General features: G+C 43.0%; 1 protein-coding gene across 2 annotated transcripts in view; it reads left to right on the forward strand.

Moving 5' to 3' along the window:
- Positions 1-5,168: 5,168 nt before the first annotated feature.
- The window catches only part of dab2ipa (DAB2 interacting protein a), a 118,968-nt gene continuing 97,161 nt past the window's right edge, over positions 5,169-26,975 (forward strand). The window contains exon 1 of one of the 2 annotated variants that reach the window (XM_041900411.2): positions 5,169-5,259. Coding sequence is in view for 1 of the 2 variants with exons in the window: in XM_041900409.2 (XP_041756343.2) it covers positions 10,936-10,975 (40 nt within the window). In the remaining variant the exon portion in view is untranslated. Of the gene's footprint in view, positions 5,260-10,849; positions 10,976-26,975 lie in introns of those variants that run through there. The other variant, XM_041900409.2, reaches the window with a different exon arrangement.

Below are 26,975 nucleotides of genomic sequence, written 5' to 3' on the forward strand. Positions count from 1 at the left end.
TGTGAAGCATGAATGTATAGGCTGTGTTTAGACAGGCAGCCTAGTTCTGATACTTTTTTTTTTCACTAATTGGTCTTTTGACCAATCAGATCAGCTCTGAAAAAGATCTGATGTGAAATTATCTGATTGGTCAAAATACCAATTAGTGGAAAAAAGATCAGAATAGGCTGCCTGTGTAAATGCAGCCCGTGTGTGTGTGGATGAGTGTGTCTGTGCACGAGTGAGTGCATGTGTGCTAAGATGCGGAGAGTCAGTGCAGGTGGCCAGTCCAGTTCTGCGGGACTTCCCCAGGCACTGGATGGGTGGGAGCACGGTCCCAGTGATGTACTGGGCTGTCTTCACCACCTCATCTGCATTTGCTCCTCCTTAGATATAGATGCCTACCAGTTAACTTTATTGCAATAGAAGAGCCCAAAAAACTAATCCACACAGGAATACAAATGTAAAATGGTACATAATATTAAAACCATATCCACATCTGTTGTGTTCACAAAAGTCTTTAGCATTATTAAAACCAAGCCTGGTGGTTTTCCAGAGCAGCATGTGCAGAGAAATGTTAGAGGAGCCCGTAAGGAATGTACAGAAAGAGACAAAATGATCTATTATGAGACTGACAGTATCAACTTTACACATGATTACACAGCAAACATCCTTGGAGGAACATGCATGACCTCACCAGTTTCACCTTACCATATTAATGACACAACTATAAAGATAACTGGATGTTCATATAACATGAGGAGTAGGCTATGAAATGTTTATCAACATTCCCATCAGTTTACACTATGTAGTGTAAATCTCTGGAAAATATCTTATGCATTCCCGTACACCTAAAACATGTGACCTTTAATCAGGGGCGCAACTTTGGTTTTAGAAGTGGGGGGGACACAATTATATATATTTTATTTTCTAGTCGGATAAACACTCCGAACAGCCTACCCGACCACTCGGAGGCGTCCGCATGGTCCTAAAGCACATCTTTGCCTCGTTTTGTATCACATTCCAATTATAAAACTGTGGTGGACAAAAATGCAATTTCAGAATGTGGGGGGACGACGACGACATGTCCCCAGTGAAAGTTGCGCCCCTGCCTTTAATATTAAACTGGTGACTAGTGAAAATCATTAGTGCTTTCGCTTGAAACAGCAAATAATTGTTCTACCTCTAGCCTTGGCACTAGATGGCAGCATAATAGCATGAAACAGATGGAGACTTCCTGTCCCATTACATCCAGTGACGTATGATCAGATCTGTTGTGATTGTAAGTCACAATGACAATCAAATGAGATGTTTGAAGACATACACTGTGAATACTTACACTACATGGCCAAAAGTATGTGCTCGTAGAACATCTTATTCCAAAATCATGGGCATTAATATGGAGTTGGTCCCCCCCTTTGCTGCTTTAACAGCCTCCACTCTTCTGGGAAGGCTTTCCACTAGACATTGGAACATTGCTGCAGGGACGTGCTTCCACTGAGCCACAAGAGCGTCATTGAGGTTGGGCACTGATGTTGGTCAATTAGGCCTGGCTCACAGTTGGCGTTCCAATTCATCCCAAAGGTGTTCGATGGGGTTGAGGTCAGGGCTCTGTGCAGGCCAGTCAAGTTCTTCCACAACGATCTCAACAAACTATTTCTGTATGGACCTCGCTTTGTGCATGGGGGCATTGTCATGCTGAACCAGGAAAGGGCCTTCCCCAAACTGTTGTTCCAAAGTTGGAAGCACAGAATCGTCTAGAATGTCATTGTATGTTGTAGCATTAAGATTTCCCTTCACTAGAACTAAGGGCCCTGGCCCAAACCATGGAAAACAGCCACAGACCAATATTCCTCCTCCAACTAACTTTACAGTTGGCACTATGCATTGGGGCAGGTAGCGTTCTCCTGGCATCTGCCAAAGCCAGATTCGTCCGTCGGACTGCCAGATGGTGAAGCGTGATTCATCACTCCAGAGAACACGTTTCCACTGCTCCAGATTCCAATGGTGGTGAGCTTCACACCACTCCAGCCAACGCTTGGCATTGTGCATGGTGAGTTTAGGCTTGTGTGCAGCAGCTCGGCATGTAAACCCATTTCATGACGCTCCCGACTAACAGTTTCTGTGCTGACCTTGCTTCCAGAGGCAGTTTGGAACTCGGTAGGGAGTGTTGCAAACGAGGACAGACTATGTTTATGCGCCACGCGCTTCAACACTCCCCGGTCCCATTCTGTGAGCTTGGCTGAGCTGTTGTTGCTCCTAGGTATTTCCACGTCACAATAACAGCACTTACAGTTGACCAGGGCAGACATTTGACAACCTGACTTGTTGGAAAGGTGGCATCCTATGACAGTGCCACGTTGAAAGTAACTGAGCACTTCAGTATGGGCCACTCTACTGCCAATGTTTGGCTATGGAGATTGCATGGCTGTGTGGTCGATTTTATACACCCTTCTTCTTCGGTATATAGTGTTCGCAAACATATTTTAAGTGCATTCCGCCACCTACTGTGCGGGTGTTATACACCTGTCAGTAACCTGTGTGGCTAAAATTGCCGAATCCACTAATTTGAAGGGGTGTCCATATACATTTGTCCATGTAGTGTAGCTACTGCAAGGCTAAATACGCCTAGCTTCTACGTCCCATAAACGTTTCCAAAAAGTGATGTATTTAAAAATAAATAAGAAAGCAACAAACCCGAAACAATTGATCACAGCTAGGTCGATGCCAGACAGTTAATCCTTTAATATAATTAAGGTGTTTAAGGACGTTGTAGGTGTGTCAAAACACGGCCCTATTTTCAGTCAGCGAGTTTTATTTTGTTTTTAGAGTGTGAAATGCACAGCGCGAGGCGAAGAAGTTGTGGAAGTCATGTTCATGGTCCTGAAAAGTGAGAGTGAACATTCGCACGGTTTATTCCCTTGCGCTGAATTTCCATTTGTAATTATCATGGTGTGATATGCTAAAAAATGCTTAAAGTAGATTACATGCCTCAATCCTTAATAGCTGAGGGAGACGCCACTTTATTTTTGAATCGTTATCCCCGGGAAAAGTGCGCTCTACTACGAAATAATATGGAGAATCTGGTGACCAATCTTTCACGATGTAAATTCCAAGGCTGGATGAGGGTTATCGGTAAGTAGCCATTAAGCACAGCAAATGTTTTTAGTTAGTTAGCTAGCAAATGAAACCTCAAGTACCGATGAAAGGGGGAGGAAGTATCTTTGCCTCAAAGCAATGGACTCCAAGCTAACTAGGTTGATATGCCTGAGAAATTGTAATTCCATGCACGTGAAGTATACACTGAGTGTACAAAATATTAGGAACACCTGTTCTTTCCATAACAGACTGAGCAGGTGTATCCAGGTGAAAGCTATGATCCCATATTGATGTCACTTGATAAATCCACTTCAATCAGTGTAGATGAAGGGGATGAGACAGGTTAAAGAAGGATTTTTAAGCCTTAAGATAATTGAGACATGGATCGTGTATGTGTGACATTCAGAGGGTGAATGGGCAAGACAAAATATTTAAGTGCCTTTGAACGGGGTATGGTAGTACGTGCCAGGCGCACCAGTTTGTATCAAGAACTGCAACGCTGCTGTGTTTTTCACGCTCAGCAGTTTCCCGTGTGTATCAAGAATGGTCCAACACCCAAAGGACATACAGCCAACTTGACACAACTGTGGGAAGCATTGGAATTAACATGTGCCAGCATCCCTGTCGAACGCTTTCGGCACCTTGTGGAGTCCATGCCCCGACGAATTGAGGCTGTTCTGAGGGTGCAACTCAATATTAGGAAGGTGTTTTTAATGTTTTGGCCAGCTCTCCATCAAAATTCCTGCTGTAGTAATTCTAGTTAGCTAGCTACACGTGAGTCATGACAGGTGAGAATCTAATTAATGTGTCTCTTTCCTTTTCTTGTTGACAAGTTATGCAACCATAATACCAATATTAAACTGCAGGATACAAGCTTAGTTGTGTAAAAACAGTAGCATAGTTGACAGAATAGACTGGAGTGATGCAACCATTACAAAGGAAAAGTAAGCAGGACTAAGCTGTAAACTCAATTGGACACATGCAGCTACTTATCAATTCTTCAGAAGAGAGAACAACCACTCAGCCTTTGTATGTCTTCAATCTGTTATGGGCACACGCTTACTGACAATGCTGGTGTAGCCTATCATAAGGTTAACATCAAATGAGACAAAATCCTTCTTCCTCAAGCAGTATACTACTTGAACTTGTGAACATTAGAGGACGTAACACGCATGCGACATTTGAACCCTGGTAGTAACCTTAATCTCCCAGAAAGTGGGGATTACTGAAAGCACAGCGTCCGCCTGCTATGACATGATCTGTGCTGCCTGCCTACAGTGCTTAACTAATATAGTATCAACTTATTTTGAGTTTGATAACAGTCAAACTCTGTAGCTAAGTTACTGTGTCTGGTGAAGTTGAGTCACCATCAGTAATGAGCCCAGAAGAACGAGCCCACCGTACTACAGTGAAAGGTGGAGGGTTATTGAATGATCCCCTTGATTTGATAAGGCTTGAGGCCCTCTGTGTCATGTGGGGGAAGTAGGGATCTGAAAAATGCATTGATTGTTTGCTCTTTATCAGAGCTTACATGAGTCACATCTCCACTGTACAGTCCGGGATGCTGGCATGTTTTTTTATGTGCATGTATGTCATCCATTCCAATAGAAGGGACTTGCTTCTATGTACTTACAGGTACTGTAAGTAATATTGGAATAAACACACTAAAGCCTATTAAGAGGAATCCACAGTCATTGTCTGTCATAGTTTGTTAATATACGTGTTTTGCAGATATGAAGAGCTCATCAACTAACTGGATATCCTGCGGCCAGCCTTTCACTGAGCCTGCCATATGGAAGCCCAAGTTCTGCATAGTTACCAACTGTCAGCTACTCCTATTGGACAAACAAGAGGTATTTAACTCCTACCATATAATGAATAATATATGGTGTGAGGATTGAAGAGATGGGAAATCATGTAGGCCTACATTTGTATTTGCTTTTTTAAGGAGAGTGGAATTCTACCCTCCTGGAGTGAACTGTCCCATTGCTTATTACCAGTAGCAACTGTAGCATAAGTTGTCCTCATTGCCTGCTGTCCTGGCTGTTCCTCAGATCCACCCACTGCTGCTGCAGGAGCGCCGGACCGAGTCGTGCACGGTGTGGCTACTACGTCACACCCTCACTGTGCCCAGAGACCGCCACACCCTTGGAGACAAAACAGCCCTGGCCACAGACAGCAGTAAGTACATTCTACCAACTCCTACCCTACCAGACTGAGTACACATCACTCCACTATACTATGGGATGAAATGCTTGCCTGTCAGTCAACACAGTAGAGTACAAGTAAAATATGTGGTCTTGTTCATTCACTCCATCTTTGAAGAAGAAATTACAAAGTAGTCAACAATCGGAAGTAGAGCAAACTAGGCTACTCGTTGTACACTACCGGTCAAAAGTTTTAGAACACCTACTCATTCAAGGGCTTTTCTTTATTTTTACTATTTTCTACATTGTAGAATAATAGTGAAGACATCAAAACTATGAAATAACACATGGAATCATGTAGTAACCAAAAAACTGTTAAACAAATGAAAATATACAGTGGGGAAAAAAGGATTTAGTCAGCCACCAATTGTGCAAGTTCTCCCACTTAAAAAGATGAGAGAGGCCTGTAATTTTCATCATAGGTACACGTCAACTATGACAGACAAAATGAGAAAAAAAATCCAGAAAATCACATTGTAGGATTTTTAATGAATTTATTTGCAAATTATGGTGGAAAATAAGTATTTGGTCAATAACAAAAGTTTCTCAATACTTTGTTATATACCCTTTGTTGGCAATGACACAGGTCAAACGTTTTCTGTAAGTCTTCACAAGGTTTTCACACACTGTTGCTGGTATTTTGGACGATTCCTCCATGCAGATTTTCTCTAGAGCAGTGATGTTTTGGGGCTGTCGCTGGGCAACACGGACTTTCAACTCCCTCCAAAGATTTTCTATGGAGTTGAGATCTGGAGACTGGCTAGGCCACTCCAGGACCTTGAAATGCTTCTTACGAAGCCACTCCTTCGTTGCCCGGGCGGTGTGTTTGGGATCATTGTCATGCTGAAAGACCCAGCCACGTTCAAAAGTTCTATTTTGGTTTCATCTGACCATATGACATTCTCCCAATCCTCTTCTGGATCATCCAAATGCACTCTAGCAAACTTCAGACGGGCCTGGACATGTACTGGCTTAAGCAGGGGGACACGTCTGGCACTGCAGGATTTGAGTCCCTGGCGGCGTAGTGTGTTACTGATGGTAGGCTTTGTTACTTTGGTCCCAGCTCTCTGCAGGTCATTCACTAGGCCCCCCCGTGTGGTTCTGGGATTTTTGCTCACCGTTCTTGTGATCATTTTGACCCCACGGGGTGAGATCTTGCGTGGAGCCCCAGATCGAGGGAGATTATCAGTGGTCTTGTATGTCTTCCATTTCCTAATAATTGCTCCCACAGTTGATTTCTTCAAACCAAGCTGCTTACCTATTGCAGATTCAGTCTTCCCAGCCTGTTGCAGGTCTACAATTTTGTTTCTGGTGTCCTTTGACAGCTCTTTGGTCTTGGCCATAGTGGAGTTTGGAGTGTGACTGTTTGAGGTTGTGGACAGGTGTCTTTTATACTGATAACAAGTTCAAACAGGTGCCATTAATACAGGTAACGAGTAGAGGACAGAGGAGCCTCTTAAAGAAGAAGTTACAGGTCTGTGAGAGCCAGAAATCTTGCTTGTTTGTAGGTGACCACATACTTATTTTCCACCATAATTTGTAAATAAATTCATAAAAAATCCTACAATGTGATTTGTCTGTCATAGTTGACGTGTACCTATGATGGAAATTACAGGCCTCTCTCATCTTTTTAAGTGGGAGAACTTGCACAATTGGTGGCTGACTAAATACTTTTTTCCCCCACTGTATTTTATATGTGAGAATCTTCAAATAGCCACCCTTTGCCTTGATGACAGCTTTGCACACTCTTGGCATTCTCACAACCAGCTTCACCTGGAATGCTTTTCCAACAGTCTTGAAGGAGTTCCCACATATGCTGAGCACTTGTTGGCGGCTTTTCCTTCACTCTGCTGTCCGACTCATCCCAAACCATCTCAATTTGGTTGAGGTCGGGGGATTGTGGAGGCCAGATCATCTGATGCAGCACTCCATCACGCTCCTTCTTGGTAAAATAACCCTTACACAGCCTGGAGGTGTGTTGGGTCATTGTCCTGTTGAAAAACAAATGATAGTCCCACTAAGCCCAAACCAAATGGGATGGCGTATCGCTGCAGAATGCTGTGGTAGCCATACTGGTTAAGTATGCCTTGAATTCTAAATATATCACAGACAGTGTCACCAGCAAAGCACCCCCACACCATAACACCTCCTCCTCCATGCTTCACGGTGGGAAATACACATGCGGAGATCATCCATTCACCCACTCCGCGTCTCACAAAGACACAGCGGTTGGAACCAAAAATCTCCCATTTGGACTCCAGACCAAAGGACACATTTCCACCGGTCTAATGTCCATTGCTTGTGTTTCTTGGCCCAAGCAAGTCTCTTCTTCTTATTGGTGTCCTTTAGTAGTGGTTTCTTTGCAGCAATTTGACCATGAAGGCCTGATTCACACAGTCTCCTCTGAACAGTTGATGTTGAGATGTGTCTATTTCTTGAACTCTGTGAAGCATTTTCTGAGGCTGGTAACTCTAATGAACTTATCCTCTGCAGCAGAGGTAACTCTGGGTCTTCCAATCCTGTGGCAGTCCTCGTGAGAGCCAGTTTCATCATAGTGCTTGATGGTTTTTGCGACTGCACTTGAAGGAACTTTCAAAGTTCTTGAAATGTTCCGTATTGACTGACCTTCATGTCTTAAAGTAATGATGGACTGTCGTTTCTCTTTGCTTATTTGAGCTGTTCTTGCCATAATATGGACTTGGTCTTTTACCAAATAGGGCTATTTTCTGTATACCACCCCCCTACCTTGTCACAACACAACTGATTCGCTCAAACGCATTAAGAAGGAAAGAAATTCCACAAATTAACTTTTAAGAAGGCTCTCCTGTTAATTGAAATGCATTCCAGGTGACTACCTCATGAAGCTGGTTGAGAGAATGCCAAGAGTGTGCAAAGCTTTCATTAAGACAAATATATTTTGATTTGTTTAACACATATGGAATCATGTAGTAACCAAAAAAGTTTTATGTCATAGTTTTGATGTCTTCACTATTATTCTACAATGTAGAAAATAGTAAAAATAAAGAAAAACCCTTGAATGAGTGGGTTCTAAAACTTTTGACCGGTAGTGTAAATATTGTGTTCATTGATTTTAATATCACACCAGTAAACATTATGTGTGAACTATAACTTGTTTAGCCATTTGTCTGGAGTAACTGATTTTCTACTGTGTTTGAGTCATAGTGCTACAAATGAATTGAGCCAAGATGTAGGTTCATGAAAAATGAGACTTTGATGGGAAAATTGCTTGTGGTGGTGAAATCAAGGCAGTTTGTCAGAACAGGGATAAACTCAGACCCATAAATAGTGGATTAGGCCTAACGGTGGAAAGGCGTGCTCAGACAGTATGAAAAAGTCCTGAAATGAATGTTTTGCAAAATTACCAGGTTGACGTTTATTTGGATGAGTCTTGTCCTGAAGGCAGAACTGAGTGATTTCCGCTAGATGGGCCAGCTGCAAAGTCAGAATTGTCTATATTGTAAAAATATATGAAAACGGAACGCATTTCTCCAGGTCTTTCACTCACTAATGTGACTAGCACAATTACAATTGAGAGAAATGCAATGTGCTTTTTCACATGCACAGCAATGCATTCATATTTAAATCCGGAATGTTCCTTTAAGTCGTCATATTCCAGCCGTTGACAGCCTGCTGCTTAGTTTGATCCTACAGCAGCTCTTACTGAGACACGGGTGAACCTAGCCTATTTCCTTTCCTTACCACTGGAGGTCTCAGTAGTCAATGACTGATCCTCAAACATTATCTAGTCATTCCTTTCCCAGTACGCTGCAATAATGGCTAACTGTGATCACGGGACTCAAAATAGAAATTCACTGGTGATCTAATATAGTCCATACATTTGCCGACTACTGCTTGTTTTTGCTCAGTAGTTCCCCTAGCTATGCCCCTAGGTGTGCCCCAAGTAGAGTCCTTCACAGGTCAGTTTTTTGGAGCCACGCCGGCCACATCCATTCCGAGCCCCACTCGACATCAGGACAGATTTTTCTCCGCAACCCGACCCACCAACATATAATTGTTCAGAGAGCTGATCTGTTACCAGCCATATTACATTAATTTATTTAACTGTTTTTATGACTCCAGAGTAGTAGGCTTTATTATAATTATAATAATGATTAGGCTATTATTACTATTCCCCTTCCCTGCATGAATTAATTTGTCTCCATGTCTATTCACCATTTGGATGAAAGGAAACCATGCCATGAATTAAGAACGATAGGCTATCTTTTTATTTTCACAACGTGATGTGTCACTCAAATCGCTTTGAGAAAAATAGCCTTCTAATTAGCCTTCTTACCTAATGAAAGCCTGTAGCTGACATATCAAAACAAGACCTTTACCTTCAATATTGTTTAGATAATCAAATAGCTTAGGCCTAATTTAAAACTTAAATAAACCATTCCCAGCATTGAAAATAGGCTGCAAAAATAGGCTACGTTTATTTAGTAGGCTCCTCAAACCTTTACCAGCCGCTCCGGTTTACACTTTATATGGCCTGCGGATGGTCTAATGAACAAAAGCCTGAATTAATGTAATAATTAACTGAATTATCGAAAACAAGTAGGCCTACCTGCTTGCACTTTGTGCAGGTTGTGTATCCATCTACCATGTTGTTGTCCTTCCAAACTGGGTGCAGCACCTGTTTCCACGGTAATGTTGTAGCCTATACCCTTATCATAACCTATCTTTTTATTTCTCCGGGACGTCCCGTGTAGCTCAGTTGGTAGAGCATAAATGTAAAATGTATCCAGGGAAAGTAAACTTGGCAACGTGTCATATACTCATGTGGTGAGAGGGAACATAAGCTCTGAGCGTGGACAAATTATAACGTTTTAGCACCACACAAATAAGGGATAGTTAGTTCCCAGCTCCAAACACTCTCAATGCAAGCGTGGCTGATGTCTTATGTCTGCCTCGCCGCTCACAGAATGGAATTGGCAAAACACAATGCAACACAACAAGCTTCTGGGTTTCTTAAAAGTGTATTATCTTCATTTTAAAAATGTTTCCGACCCGCAATGTAATGGTTCTGAACCACGAGCCAACCCACGGATTGAAATAATGTTTTCATTCCACCAGCCAGTAGATTTTTTTTAAATTATTTTTTTACTTTTTTTTCGGCTCACCCGCGGGGAACCGTGGGTATCCGATCCGATGCAGGACTCTAGCCCCTAGCTGTGCCCCTAGCCGTGTCCCTTGCATCCCAACCTGGTTGTGTAGAGGAGAAGGTGGCCGGCCATTGGTCAGATTCTCAGAGAACTGAAGTGAGAGGGATTCTGAGATATGTTTTGTTTAGTGACCATAAGAAAAAACATGCTGTGTCTTTAAGAGTTGAGTAGCAAGAGCTGGCAGCCAGGCCCTGAGTTGAGCTCAACCCAATCATAGCCCTGGAACGGCTGCCAGATGTAGCGTAGCAGCAGCCAGAACACAGCAGAGCTGTCCTTGCAAAACCAGGCAGCGCTACTCACTCAGTCAGGCGGGAGACGAGGCTAGGTTTCTGTACCTCTCTCAATTCTACATCCTCACGCGCACACACACACACACACACACACACACACACACACACACACACACACGCGCACACACACAGGGTTGGCAGAAAGGAGCATGTCTTATTCGGTGCTGTGAAGTTATGGAGTTGGACAACGCGGCCGAACCGGAGAGCTACAATGGTAAGGAGAACGTGTTAATCAAGCAGACAAACTGTTGAAGCCTGCTTCTGTCCCCGTGGCGAAGGGAGCTTTAAGGTCAGCAAGACTGGCAGTTGTTCAATTTGTGCTTCTCTCTTTCACTCAGTTCCAGATTTGAGTTCTGGTGAAGTGGGGCTGTTTGCTGTGGAGGCAGATAGCTTGTGGAATTCCTATGAATCAAATATTTTGTTCAAGTAGATAGAGCAGATGCCTCGGGGGGTTAATACTGTATTCAAAAGGCTGTTTACTAGGAATAACTTTTAGTCCATTTGAAAGCCACTAGGAAGAACGTTTTAGTCCATAGAGATTGCATTAGTCGAAAAAGTGATTGGACTGTTTACTGTTTTTGCTTAGAATGTGATGTCTGGGGTATTCTTCTGTCTCAGAATAAATTCAAACAATCTGTGCAGCAACTGGATTTCCACTCTGTAATCTGTGGGCTGAATGACCCATAAAAATCCTGTTTTGGGTCTTCTGAGGAATAGCAACTGCGCAGCACATCGACTCAAGTGTGAGGACGTGTAGGAGTCACTAAGATTTTTCAGAAAACAGAGATTGTTTGTCTTAAAAGTTTGTACGTTATTTGAACATTTCAGGAGAACAACTCTTCAGTGGACTGTTGAAGATAAATTCTCCTTTGTATCATATAGCGATCCACTTGGAATATTTAGAATATTTCCACGGCCACACTTGGCTGACTTGGATTTATTCCGTTTTATTAGCCGGGCACTGTGCCATTTTCAAATTTGTCACGAGAATACCATACTAAAACCACTGTTTGGCCCAAATTTAATTTCATTGGAAATATAGTCTGTTCTCTTTATTAAATCCTACAACTAATTGGTTCACCTCATTGAAGTACAGTATGTAGTATCTACACAGTTGAGTGGATTAGAATAGCCGCCCATCCTGGTGTTGGTGCTCAGACAGTCTTCCTCCAGGCTCTTGTCTGGGTTCTGTTGGCTCTATACTTCCCCTGACGCACCAGTCAGTAACCTAGACACTACTTTGTTCATAACTGCCAGGTGAGCTTTGTTCACAATTGCCAGTATCTTCATGTCAGTGCTCTGATATGATCAAAACATTTACTTATACTATTCTTTAGTTTGTAAGAGTTTGAATGAAGACACCTATTTTTCTATTTAACATGCCCCATGGTTAATTTGAATACATATTTTTGTATTTCTAGCTTTATGAGCATTCAATGTTTTACTCGGGTCCCATCCTTTTGTTCATCTTGCCATTTAGATGTATTCCTAGTTACAAAAATGGTCCTATTCACTGCCAACATTTAGATACAGTATGTCTTTCAAACCGGAAACCAAATAATCTAACCACTGTTGGCTGATTTTAGAAAAACTGTAAAATGTGTTTTAAGGCGGCTTACTAAAAATCTCCAATGTTTTTTATCAATTTTACCAAGTAGGCTAAACATGCAAGTATTTAGTTTTTATCCCCTCTTGCATGGGATAACTTGTCTGCTTGGGATTAAGCCCACCTCCAGATTGAGAAATGCTTCCAGTGTACATAAGTGTAATTAAGTGTCCGCCTTATTTCCGTGACCAAAAAACTCATATATATTTTCTCTAACCTATCGAGTCTATTTGCATTGGATCATTTACAGTGCCCCTTAAAAAAGTGGTATGGCTTGCTCATGTCTTTTGAGTTAAAGCTGAGGATTGTGGATGACATTTTAATGGGTCCATTTTGGCCCTCTTGAAAAGCAAAGTGCTTGCCTCTGAATTTATTGGTAGGACTGACAGAACAATGGTGCACTTCTTTTTGACCCACCTTTTTGGGGAGTTGAACTGCATAGATACATTAAATCTAGCTTGAAACTGAGAGATGTTGAAGATTAATTTGTAACCTTTTTAGTCTATGCAATACTAGTTTTTATTTCTAAATCCACTTGGTTTATCCTGTACAGTTGTGAAAGTATGTTTTACATGAAGACTAGCTGACATTAGCTCTTCGCATGTCATTTAAGGGGAAACATGAGGCTGCCACTCATCTCATTGTTATCGCCATCCTTCGGCTTGTCTTTGAATCTAGTAACAAGGCTAAGCTGTCATTGCGCCTGCTATGTGCTTTAGTGGTTTTACTGATAGGCATGATGACAGTTGCCTTTGGCACTTCAATTCACCTTGAGAGCAAGGTACTGATTAGAGAGATTTACATTTCGATGAAATGTTTTCGATGTAATGATACGGCTCCCTGTATTCAGCTCAGTTGTATTAGAGTGGAGTAACTGATTTAGTTGTCAGATATATACAAAATAATAATCAAGATAACATTTGGACTACATTTGGCTACATGGTTTGACTAAATGGTGCCCTTGGTGTGAAATATTTGACACACTAGTTATTTTCTTTTCTTTAAACTCCACCTGTTGAACCACTGTGGTTAGATGTTGAACTACCAAGGAGAAGATAATCAGCAGATGTCCCTTCACTGTAGATCTCGTGCTCCATTTTTGACATATACACGTAAACATGTAAAAGCGTGTGGGCTTGTGACATTTGAAGTCTGAATTCCTTCGGAGAGGAACTTGGCTCAGCTGGCCGTCATATGCCAGGGCAATTTGCTGACCTCACATGCTACACACAAGTGTCTTTGTCTGTGAAAAATCAGCTGTATAAATCCCCTGCCCAATCTTCACTGTTGTTTCTATAGTCCTCCACTTAGGAAGTTCTGTCTTGCACAGCTAGTCAGGCCAATAGGCAGGAGTGCACCACGCAATGCGAGACAAGGATAGACTCATAGCGATGAGTTGAGAACATACAGTGGAACAGAATATAGCATAGAGAGAGAGAAAGTATTTTGCATAAATTCAGAACAGTATTACCCCTCTTTGTTGGCCAAGGACACCGTTGTTCAAGAAACAGCGGCCGGCTATCGCAGAGACAAATCACGGATTTTAAAAATACCTCGCGAACAAGGCCATATTTTCAAAGCCATGTATAGTGTTATTTAATATGATACATTTCACTATGCCTCTATAAAGCACGTTTCACAAGGCTTGTGAAGCCTACCTTCTCAGTTCTGACTCCAGCTACCTATTGCAGCCTCACTCCCTATATCCTGCCCTCTGAATGGCTACTCTAAGCCAGGAATGTAGCTCTCTGCAGTGCTTGTTCCCCTGAATGCCACAGAGAGAAAGAGGGAGAGAGCGTATTGTTGTAACCCAGTACCCAAACAGCTCCTGAACAAAAGAATGCCTAATTTCTATTATTTTCTTTACTCTTGAAAGAGGGAGGGACACAACTCGGAGAGTCAGTCTTGACTTTGTTACGGCCTCTCTTTGAGTTGAGAGAAGGGGAAATGGCTGGGACATTGTGGATAACTCCAACTTAATATTCAGCTTTCAGAGGAACGGATCAAAGTCACTCTTTTTCTTTGGAGTGAGAAAAAGTATGTCTGAAGTTCTCCCTCATCCTTACACCTTTCCCAGCTGTCATCTTTTGCTGATGTTTCCCTAGCCAGGAGAGAGAGAGGTTCTCCAGGGAGTCCCTTCATTGCTTTGTGCTCTTTGTGGAAGACGGATGCTCGTTGCAGTGAAATCCACAGGTAATGTACTGTACATTCCAATCTCAAAACTCCAGAGAGTCAGCAATGCTTTTGAATGTACCCCTGCACATTGACTCTGTACTGATACTCCTTGTATATAGCCTCGTTATTGTTTTTGTGTTACTATTTGCATTGTTGGGATTGGGCTTGTAAGTAAGCATTTCACTGTAAAGTCTACACCTGTTGTATTTGGCTCATGTGACCAATACCATTTGAGTTGATTTGTAGGTTTTCAATCTCTATGTAAAAATCGAGTTTGCTGCCATGGTAACGCCAATATAGAAATTACAGCAGGTAGCTCTTCGATCATGCCAAGTTGTGACTTCACCCTCCATAAGTCACCAAAGTGAAGTTCTTTTTGGCAGAATGTACTGTACTGTATAGGCCTAAGTCGGCAAGCAGTCGGTGTGAATGTGAATTGTATGTAGTCCCGTGTAGCTCAGTTGGTAGAGCATGGCGCTTGCAACGCCAGGGTTGTGGGTTTGTTTCTACTCTAAAACAAGACACAGGGCCGTAATAGCCTGTAAACTTGAGTGAAACCATGGGGAATGAGGATGGGTTTTTGTGTTGTGTTTTTGCTGTTTGCATCAAGTGCGTGTTGTAAAGTACTTTTGTCTTTAAAATTATTTCAGACCTGGTTGGTTGCTGTACACCTTATCTAGTGAATGCGTTTTGTGTCTCTGGACTGCTCTCGTCAATGTACAATGGCTCAGAGTCACACTGCCTGCAGAAACAACAGTTCCCTACCAGTTTACCGCCAACTGGATTGAGAAGGTCCTTCTAGTGAGAACGTACACAACACTGCTTATTATCCTTCCATCAGGGCATTATTTCTGTACACTTTTCCCACCCTGTTCTCCAGAGGGAAACCCATCCTTCTATTCATTTACCACACTCACTCACTCCTAGAATCCTCTCTGTGCTCAAACAATGTAGCTTGGATGATAAGTTATGACAATCTCAATCTTTTTTTTCTGGGGGTAGATCAGCTTAATATTGCAGATAGATTGTAACTTCTATCAATGTAATTGTCTGCATCACTTCCAATCCCCCATGTTTTTTATATATATATACTCCCCTTTATTACAATCTCAATCTTTACTAGGGTTGCAAAATTCCAGAAAACCTTCCCAGTCAAATGTTGCAACCCTAATATTTACATACAGACACACAGTCAGCATGCTAATGATAGGATTGCTAATCCAGATGAAAGCTGTGACTATCGGAAATGTTTTTTAATGAGTGTAGCTAGTGTTAATCTTAAGATAAAGATTGTGCTGTGAGTAGGCTGTTCCACAGATTTAATATTAGAATATAGGGAAGTTGCCTCCCGAGTGGCACAGCGGTCTAATGCACTGCATCGCAATGCTTAATGCGTCACTACAGATCCGGGTTCGATCCCAGGCTGTGTCACAACCGGCCGTGACCGGGAGTCCCATAGGGCAGCGCACAATTGTCCCAGGGTCGTCCGGGTTAGGGGAGGGTTTGGCTGGGGGGCTTTACTTGGCTCATCGCGCTCTATGGACTCCTTGTGGCGGGCCGGGCGCCTGCAGGCTGACTTTGGTCGTCAGTAGAACAGTGTTTTCTCCGACACGTTGGTGCGGCTGGCTTCCGGGTTAAGCGGGCGGGTGTTAAGGAGCGCGGTTTGGAAGTTTGAAATGAAGTAGCCTAAGTCTACTTAGGGCTGGACGATATGGCCAAAATGACATATCACGGTATAAAACATTTGCTTTATGAGTAGTGCGTGACTCTAGGGTGGCAACACATACATTCTAAGTGATTTCAATGGGTCTTTCTCCATTCTGATTGTTTTATACTGTTCAATTCAACTTCAACCAATTTCTTTCCCCTACATTTTCATAAATTTCAGCATTTCCTGCACTCATTTGTGAATTTCCACATTGCCACGTAGGGCTGCACGATATGGGCAAACAATCTAGGCCTTAACTTTAACCAAATGTTGTGATTTGACTTGCAATTTAGAGCAAAACACTTGGGTGAACTGTTGGAATCACGGAAATAGAATGATTATTCTAATTATGTAGTTAGAATATAATAGTGGGTGCTTTGAATACAGTGTTTGACATGACAACGAATGAAAATGCTAGGGAGGAGCTATTGTGACAGGGTAGGAACCAAAGTGTTGTTAAGTGTTTCCTAGGGGACCCTATAATCTTTGGCTACATTAAATGTTTTCTCTTAGCTACTTCTTGTAGCTAACCTATTCATACTTCACGTATTCCTCTTTGATTTAGAAGATACTGTTGCACAAACAACATGCTGATTTGAGGTCTACCCCATCACTGGTAGCTGTATAGCTAATTACATTTGCTCTGACTCAGTACATTCATTAGCTAGTTGGCTAGCTAGCCAGCTAACTAGCAATTAGCATTAGCGGCTAACAAGATTTAGGCCCAACTTGCTAAGAAAAGACTAACTAGCTGTTTTCAGATGTAAGAAACGCAAAGTAATAATGTAATTATAGCACGCTAGAGGATTTATATTAAGAAGCAAAGTGAAAACAGCATCGTTGTCATCAATTTTTGCATGTGCTGCGTTGACCATGCAGACTGAAAGCAAATGTCTCATGGTCGAGGAACAACAAATGCGCTCCTTGAGTGACTGGGCGGGGCTAGGTCTGTGTGGAAAGCGTCATGGAGAGAGAGCGGAGAGAGATGACTCAAGTAGCGACGTAAACTATAAAAATGGACATTACACACGGCGTATCACATTTAACAAACCAAACATTCAAATACCGTTATAGTAAAGTAAAAACCCAAACTGGTCCGTGCATCAATACCGGTATATCGTAAAATACGGTATACCGCCCAGCCTTAAGTCTACTAATATGAGCTATTGCTAACTGTTGTAGTAGTAGTAGTTTTAAGGGTAATATATTTGTTTAAAAAGTAACTGGTGCATATTCATGTAATGAATTTATCCTTAGATTTATAATTATTGTGATAATTGAGTCAATTTTTTTGCCCATATCGCACAGCTCTAGATGAAAGCCAATAGAGAGAGCACAAGACCTGGAATTAGCACTGAAGCTTTGGCAAGTTTTTGTTGGCCAGCGCTGGGTGGAGTAATAAGCTGATTACGGGTGTTTAGAACAATCCTTTATCTGGTATCACTAGTTATCTTTGAGTATAAAGATGTCCTTCACTAATAGTGGTGATGACCAGAGTCTCAAGTAGAACCATCTCCACAACCAAAACTGGGATTTGAAAGCCAACTGAAGGTTTTGAGGGTAGGCCAATGCTATGTTTGGCATTCTGAGGGTCCATTTCTACTGCATGTATTGTGTATATGTACAGTGCCTTCGGAAAGTATTCAGACACCTTGACTTTTTCCATATTTACAGCCTTATTCTAAAATGGATTAAATAAAAACAATTCCTCAGCAATCTACACACAATACCACATAATGACAAAGCGAAAACAGTATTCAGACCCTTTGCTATGAGATTCGAAATTGAGCTCAGGTGCATCCTGTTTCCATTGATCATCCTTGAGATGTTTTACAACTTGATTGGAGTCCACCTGTGGTAAATTCAATTGATTGGACATGATATGGAAAGGCACACACCTGTCTATATAAGATTCCACAGTTGACAGTGCATGTCAGAGCAATAATCAAGCCATGAGGTCGAAGGAATTGTCTGTAGAGCTCTGAGACAGGATTGTGTCGAGGCACAGATCTGGGGAAGGATACCAAAACATTTCTGCAGCATTGAAGGTCCCCAAGAACACAGTGGCCTCCATCATTCTTAAATGGAAGAAGTTTGGAACCACGAAGACTTCCTAGAGCTGGCCGCCCGGCCAAACTGAGCAATCGGGGGAAAAGGGCCTTGGTCAGGGAGGTGACCAAGAACCCGATGGTCACTCTGACAGAGCTCCAGAGTTCCTCTGTGGAGATGGGAGAACCTTCCAGAAGGACAACCATCTCTGCAGCACTCCACCAATCAGGCCTTTATGGTAGAGTGGCCAGACGGAAGCCACTCCTCAGTAAAAGGCACATGACAGCCCGCTTGGAGTTTGCCAAAAGGCACCTAAAGACTCTCAGACCATGAGAAACAAGATTTTCTGGTCTGATGAAACCAAGATTGAGCTCTTTGGCCTGAATGCCAAGCGTCACGTCTGGAGGAAACCTGGCACCATTCCTACAGTGAAGCATGGTGGTGGCAGCATTATGCTGTGGGGATGTTTTTCAGCAGCAGGGACTGGGAGACTAGTCAGGATCGAGGGAAAGATGAACGGAGCAAAGTACAGAGAGATCGTTGATGAAAACCTGCTCCAGAGAGCTAAGGACCTCAGACTGGGGCAAAGGTTCACCTTCCAACAGAACAACGACCCTAAGCACACAGCCAAGACAACGCAGGAGTGGCTTCGGGACAAGTCTCTGAATGACCTTGAGTGGCCCAGCCGGAGCACAAATACAGGTGTTCCAAGCTTGTAACGTCATACCCAAGAAGACTGCTGTAATCGCTGCCAAAGGTACTTCAACAAAGTACTGAGTAATGGGTCTGAATACTTATGTAAATGTGATGTTTCAGTTAGATTTTATTTATAAATGAGCATAAATGTCTAGAAACAAGTTTTGCTTTGTGATCATGGGGTATTTTGTGTAGATTGATATATATATATTTATATATATATTTTTTAAAATCAATATTAGAGTAAGGCTGTAACGTAACAAAATGTGGAAAAAGTCAAGGGGCCTGAATACTTTCCAAAGTACTCACTGGACAGTTTACTCTGTTCACGAATATGGATCGCTCCTACAGACAGTGAGTTACATGGCCATGGCTTTTTATATAAAGTAGGCAGACAGTCATTGAGGCATTCAGTTACTGTTTGATTGAATGTTAGATTGGGCAAAACAAGTGACGTAAGCGACTTTGAGCGTGGTATAATCGTGCCAAGCGCGCCGGATCCAGTATCTCAGAAACGGCTGACCTCCTGGGCTTTTCACACACGACAGTATCTAGGGTTTACCGAGAATGGTGCATCAAACAAAAAACATCCAGTCTTCGGCAATCCTGTTGGTGAAAACAGCTCGTTGATGAGAGAGGTCGAAGGAGAATGGCAAGAATTGTGCAAGCTAACAGGCGGGCCACAGACAAACAAATAATGGCGGTACAACAGTGGTGTGCAGAACGGCATCTTGGAACGCACAACTCGTCGATCCTTGTCACGGATGGTCTATTGCATCAGACGACCACACCGATCTGCTAAAAACAACAAGAAGCGGCTCCAGTGGGCACACGATCACCAACACTGGACAATTGATGAGTGGAAAAATATTGCCTGGAATATGACAGCACAGTCCCCAGACCTCAACCCAATAGAGCATCTTTGGGATGAGATGGAACGGGCTGTTCACAGCATGAATGAACCACTGTCCAATCCGCAGCAACTGCATGATGCCATCAGGTCAGCATGGACCAACATCCCTGTGGAACGTTTCCGACACCTTGTAGAATACCCCAAAGAATTCAGGCTGTTCTGGAGGCAAAGGGTGGTCCGACCCGGTACTAGATGGGTACCTAATAAACTGTCCGGTGAGTGTATATTATTTTGTATGATTTAGCCCAATATCTCACATTGGCCATACGCACGACTACAAAAAAGATGGGAACAGCATGCAGACTCAAGTAGGTCACCCAGACCTCTTTGTCCTGCTCATAAGACATTTTCCGCAGCCTGCCGTGAAACACCTCTGCCTGTATTTCTGGCCTGGCCTCAGCTTTAAACGATGACAGCTTTTGAAACACGGCTGATTTGAGAGAACTCCAGAGATTAGTCTTGTTTTTGGAAGAGCTGTGGAAAATTCACAGCCCCCAGGCTTTTCACAGAGAAGCCTCTCACGGCAGCGGGTGGGCGCAGGCGGGAGGGAGCAGCGCTAGGTACTGTATGAAGGAGCAGACCAGACTGAGGGGTGGGTGACTGAGCGTATGTGACATGCCTAAGAGGGCTAGGATTCCAAATGGATTAGATCCTATCACTGCTGTATTACCACCCTCTCCAGAGGCATGAATTGCATTTATGAAGGGGGGAAAACAACTAACTGAAACCTGCCCCTGTCAAGGCGTCATGTGTCCTCTAAACTGCTTGCAGCATGGCAGAGATTTTTCAGGGGCTGGAGGTTGTTGGAACATTCATTCAGCGATGCATGTTTGTGAAATTAAAAAGCTGCAGAATGTGGGTTGCACCAGTCTGAGCAATGATATGAAATGAAGGCAAAGAGAAACCCTGGACTGTGATCACTGGAGCCTCACTTTGCAGTCCTGGGTTTGAACGATTACAGCAATTGTCTCTCAATGATCTATGCAATGCTGAAGGCATGCAAAAAATAAACATGTATTTTTGCAGCACTTTTTATGTATAGACAGTAGACCCAGTCGCTTATTACTGCATAATTGCACATATACACTACATGATCAAAAGTATGTGAGCACCTGCCCGTCGAACATCTAATTCCAAAATCATGGGCATTAATATGGAGTTGGTCCCCCCCTTTGCTGCTATAACAGCCTCCACTCTTCTGGGAAGGCATTCCACTAGATTTTGGAACATTGCTGTGGGGACTTGCTTCCGTTCAGCCACAAGAGCATTAGTGAGGTCAGGCACTGATGTTGGGCGATTAGGCCTGGCTCGCAGTCGGCGTTCCAATCCATCCCAAAGGTGTTCGATGGGGTTAAGGCCTTGGCAGGCCAGTCAAGTTCTTCCACACCGATCTCGGGGAAAAAACATTTCTGTATGGACCTCGCTTTGTGCACAGGGGCATTGTCATGCTGAAACAGGGAAGGGCCTTCCCCAAACTGTTGCCACAAAGTTGGAAGCACAGAATCGTTTAGAATGCCATTGTATGCTGTAGCGTTAAGATTTCCCTTCACTGGAACTAAGGGGCCTAACCCGAACATTGAAAAATAGCCCCATACCATTATTCCTCTTCCACCAAACTTTATAGTTGGCACTATGCATTAGGACAGGTAGCGTTCTCCTGGCATCCGCCAAACCCAGATTTGTCCGTCGGACTGCCAGATGGTGAAGCGTGATTCATCACTCCAGAGAACGCTTTTCCACTGCTCCAGAGTCCAATGGCGGCGAGCTTTACACCACTCCAGCCGACGCTTGGCATTGCGCATGGTGATCTTAGGCTTGTGGGCGGCTGCTCGGCCATGGAAACCCATTTCATGAAGCTCCCGACGAACAGTTATTGTGCTGACGTTTCTTCCAGAGGCAGTTTGGAACTCGATAGTGAGTGTTGTAACCGAGGACCGACGATATTTACTAGATATGCTCTTCAGCACTCGGCGATCCCGTTCTGTGAACTTGTGTGGCCTACCACTTCAATGCTGAGCCGTTGTTGCTCCTAGAAGTTTCCACTTCACAATAACAGCTCTTACAGTTGACCGGGGCAGCTCTATCAGGGCAGAAATTTGACGAACTGATTGTTGGAAAGGTGGCATCCTATGACTGTGCCACGTTGAAAGTCACTGAGCTCTTCAGTAAGGCCATTCTACTGCCAATGTTTGTCTATGGAGATTCCATGGTTGTGTGCTATATTTTATACACCTGTCGGCAACGGATGTGGCTGAAATAGCTGAATCCACTCATTTGAGGGGGTGTCCACATACTTTTGTATATAAATAGTGTATATAGGCCTACATGAATGCATTAATTGTAACTTCATAGAGTTTTTAGCCAAAGTTGTCTCTGAGTGTCGGGTGAAATTGGGTCAGCCCAAACTTCTCCAGATGTTTTTTTAAAGATCTGTGCGCTCAGACTGTTGTGGGAAGTAAGTGGATTTGAATGCTGACAAAACAGCATACCAGTGTGTTTTCTGGACCCTGTCCTTTTGCTGACACAAACACATTGACTGGCTGTGTTTTAAATCACTTGGGGAAAGTAAACAAGTTATCTTGATTTAAATTATATCATGTTTTTACTATGAGTTGTTTTGGCAACTGACATTGTTAGGGGGGTTTTTTGAAGGGGGAAAATGATTAAATACTCTTAGGCACTCAATAAACAGATATGTTGTGTGAAGTTCAGATTAAAAATAATTTTCTATTAAATGTTGATTGATGTAAACAAAATGCACAGACATTAAATGATATTGTCTAATTATTTATCCTCTGTTTTGATGAAGTCAGCAGCCTAATTAGAATCTGGCACTTTGTAGAAACAAAAAAACAATGTCAACACACTCAGCGCGATGTAGTTCTACTTTGAGGCAGTAGGCCTAATTCAGGGATCATTGCACCGTCTCGAAGTAATTCACAGTTCCCAGTCCGGAAAACCACTGTCTGTCTCAATGGTGATGTAAGAGAGATTTACGACTCTGTTGATTGGAGGCTGCATGAACATTGCCTGTCCCATGGATTGGAAACATGGGTCGTTTTCATCATCATCAGAGCATGCTGGAAACAGAAAATGAAAGTGTTTCTTCTTGGGCAAGTCCTGACCTGTTCTTAGAGATTGGCACAGGGCCTAAGAGGATGTTCAAGATGCATGCTCTCCTCTCTCATGACATGAAGTCTTTCTTTCTCAGGGAATCTTCATAACAATCTCTGCCCTTGCATGACTTAGTAGACGTCCTGTGCAGAGGTGTTCATAAAACCTGCATGATATAATGCAAGTGAAGTGCTGTACAGAACACCTTTTAGAATACCGCTGGCAGGGATGTGTATGTTGGCCTCCTGTTGTGTGAAAGCCCTGAATCAGGGTCAGTCGGCCACATCACTTTTCTGGTAATCACAATACCGTGACCCACTGAGATGATTAACTTAATCTCTAAATCTAGCATATTAGCTAGGTTTCCATCCAATTGGCGACAGATTTTCATGTGAATATTCTAAAATCTGCATAAAAACAATATGCACATTTCCCCACCGGTTGTGTGTGATGACGTAGTGCTCATCAAAATAACTTTTGCGGTTAAATTCCCATTTCCCTAATAAAAAAATAGAACTTAAATGGGTTTCAATCGCATTTTCAACTCTACTGATGGTTTTGACAGAAACAAATGTGTGTTTTATATAGTGAATGTTCCCACTCTGGTCTTGCAACGTGCCCTCTAGCCAACAGCTAGCAGATACAGTGCGGGTAGGCTACTGTACATGATGAGATGATTATTTGTCAAACGGCAGCCAAGCATTGATCGTCATGTCACCAGAATAAGACCCTCGATATTTATTGGAAATAAGCGTCAAGCTCATCACTGTGTACTTTCACCACACTGTGAAGTTCATCATAACTTATTTCATGTGTAGCCTAATAAACTGTAGTTAGCGGACCACACACACGCGTGACTCAAAGTTTACTTTGATATGATGGTTATTATATCAATATTTGCACATAAAGCCGTTTCCACCGCAATTTCTTGCATAATACATTTTACCGACACAAAAAGATACGACCTCGTCTAGCGTATTTATTTTGTCGACATTTGGAAAGTTTACCGGCAAGTGTGCTGTTTCCATCAAGCCCGTCGTTACATTTTCTAATCCGACACACTAATTTTACTTGCATAAAAAGGTTGGTTGGAAACCTGTTTAGAGACATCCAAAATCCTGTGGATCCATTTTCAATGCTTACACATACTGAGATGATATGCAGGTTACCAGCCACACACATGGTGTCCATCCCTTTACTATGCTTAGCTTAATCCCCATTCCACACTGTGCCCTAAGGTTGCAGGCTCAAGGGACTAAGCTGTCAGTGTACATGAATATTGCACAGAGAGATCTCTGCTGGCTGGTGGGACTGTTGGACAAATAATGAAAGGATTGCTGTAAGTAATGTCTGACTGCATCGCTGGCATATTTCAGCTACCACTGAAATGCATTACCTGTGTGTGCTAAGTATGTTTCTTTTTTATCAAATGTATAATTTCTGCAGGTTGTTGAATGACTTTGTCAGAGTGGAGAAAGAGGGGTTTCTCTTTTTTTAGATTATTTATTTCGAATCCTTTTCTCTCATGATAGTCTTAGCTGTAGGTTTGAAGCCTCATTCATTAGGATAAGTGTTGAGTGAATAATTATTCACTGTCATCCTATTTCTTTTATGTTTTACTTCATTAATAAGCTACTTTTTTTAATGTCGTTTTTTAATTAGACTACATTCCTTGGTTTGTATAATGCTGTTTGTATTTGTATTTATTGTGGATTCCCATTAGCTGCTGCCAACACCTTTTTGGGGTCCAGCAAAATTAAGGCAGTTATACATTTTAAAAACATTACAAAAACATTACAATACATTCATAACAGATTTCACAACATATTAAGTGTGTGCCCTCAGGTCTCTACTACCACATATCTATAACACAAAATCCATGTGTACATGTGTGTATTGTGTTCACACTGATGTATGGCTTTTGGTGTGTGTTAAGTCTGTCATCTTGTCTCAGATGAATGAAGCATATTAAAGCCATTCAATGCGTACTGAGCTCATGAAGGTCTTTTGTAGGTTTATCATGTTAAAAGGCAGACACAGAGAACATTAGCAATAACACTGTCGGTATGATTCACATCACAAATCAACTCATTGTTTACATTCACAAAATGCATGTTCATCCATAGATGATTCATCTGTTTTTGTTATGCTGGCACACCCATGCTTGTACAGTGGTGCCAAGTCTCTCCCGTCTCTAAATGTATTAATGTCCAGGCCACTGTGGTCCGGAGATAAAACAGACAGTGTCTTCAACGTCATCCTATAATTCATTGGGATCTGTCTAATGTACACAACAGCTTCTGCCGCGCTAAACACACAGGCGGTTTCTCCTCTGTTCTCTGCATGTGTAATGAAGCAAGCTGATGTCCTGTGTAGTTACCACTGTGCTGAAGACTGTGACTGTTCAAAGATACTAGGCTGTTTTACAGCAGTTGAATTAATTGAATCCTTGTGTTTTGTCATTTTGTCTTATATAGCTTACAGTGGAGGCTGCTGAGGGGAGGACGGCTCATAATAATGGCTGGAATGGAGCAAATGGAATGACATCAACCAATGTTGTTTGCTGTATTTGATACCATTCCACTCATTCCACTCCAGCCATTACCACAAGCCCATCCTCCCCAATTAAGGTGCCACCAACCTCCTGTGATAGCCTAGTCTCTGGAGGGATGTTTTTGAAGGATTTCCGTGAATTATGTTGTAGTAAATTGAAAGCAATTTACTAATAACATCATGAAACACTACCGCATCAGTAGTAGGGAAAGAGATACATGGGCTGTGTTCCCATTCCCTACCCAAAGTGTGAACTTGCGCACTCCCCTCCTGGATGGATTGAATAGCATTGGATTGGTGTAAGTAAGCACATACTGAGGGAGTGAACAAGTGCACACTTCAGAGCCTGGATGAACCTTTTGATAATCCACCCTAGTTCAATAGCACTTCTCCCCTTCTCCAAAGGAGGGCGCTGCATGGAAACATTTGGGGCCATGACTAGAGGCACCACGGTATAGATATACTGAAACATACCCAGCTTAATTTGATTCCTATCACCGCCACTGTCTGTCTCCTATTGCGCCTGGACTAATGGAATATTCACCACAGTAGAAAAGTGGTTGGGGGGGATGAGAATGTGTGGGCTGCTGTGTGCTGTTGTACAGGAACCCTCAGGGCCATGTGCAGTAGGAGGAGAGGGACAGGAGGTAGAACCCTCAGGGCCATGTGCAGTAGGAGGAGAGGGACAGGAGGTAGAACCCTCAGGGCCATGTGCAGTAGGAGGAGAGGGACAGGAGGTAGAACCCTCAGGGCCATGTGCAGTAGGAGGAGAGGGACAGGAGGTAGAACCCTCAGGGCCATGTGCAGTAGGAAGAGAGGGACAGGAGGTAGAACCCTCAGGGCCATGTGCAGTAAGAGGAGAGGGACAGGAGGTAGAACCCTCAGGGCCATGTGCAGTAAGAGGAGAGGGACAGGAGGTAGAACCCTCAGGGCCATGTGCAGTAAGAGGAGAGGGACAGGAGGTAGAACCCTCAGGGCCATGTGCAGTAGGAGGAGAGGGACAGGAGGTAGAACCCTCAGGGCCATGTGCAGTAAGAGGAGAGGGACAGGAGGTAGAACCCTCAGGGCCATGTGCAGTAGGAGGAGAGGGACAGGAGGTAGAACCCTCAGGGCCATGTGCAGTAGGAAGAGAGGGACAGGAGGTAGAACCCTCAGGGCCATGTGCAGTAAGAGGAGAGGGACAGGAGGTAGAACCCTCAGGGCCATGTGCAGTAAGAGGAGAGGGACAGGAGGTAGAACCCTCAGGGCCATGTGCAGTAGGAGGAGAGGGACAGGAGGTAGAACCCTCAGGGCCATGTGCAGTAAGAGGAGAGGGACAGGAGGTAGAACCCTCAGGGCCATGTGCAGTAGGAGGAGAGGGACAGGAGGTAGAACCCTCAGGGCCATGTGCAGTAAGAGGA

Source organism: Coregonus clupeaformis, chromosome 16 (genome assembly GCF_020615455.1).
Source record: "Coregonus clupeaformis isolate EN_2021a chromosome 16, ASM2061545v1, whole genome shotgun sequence".
In the NCBI taxonomy this organism is placed as follows: domain Eukaryota; kingdom Metazoa; phylum Chordata; class Actinopteri; order Salmoniformes; family Salmonidae; genus Coregonus; species Coregonus clupeaformis.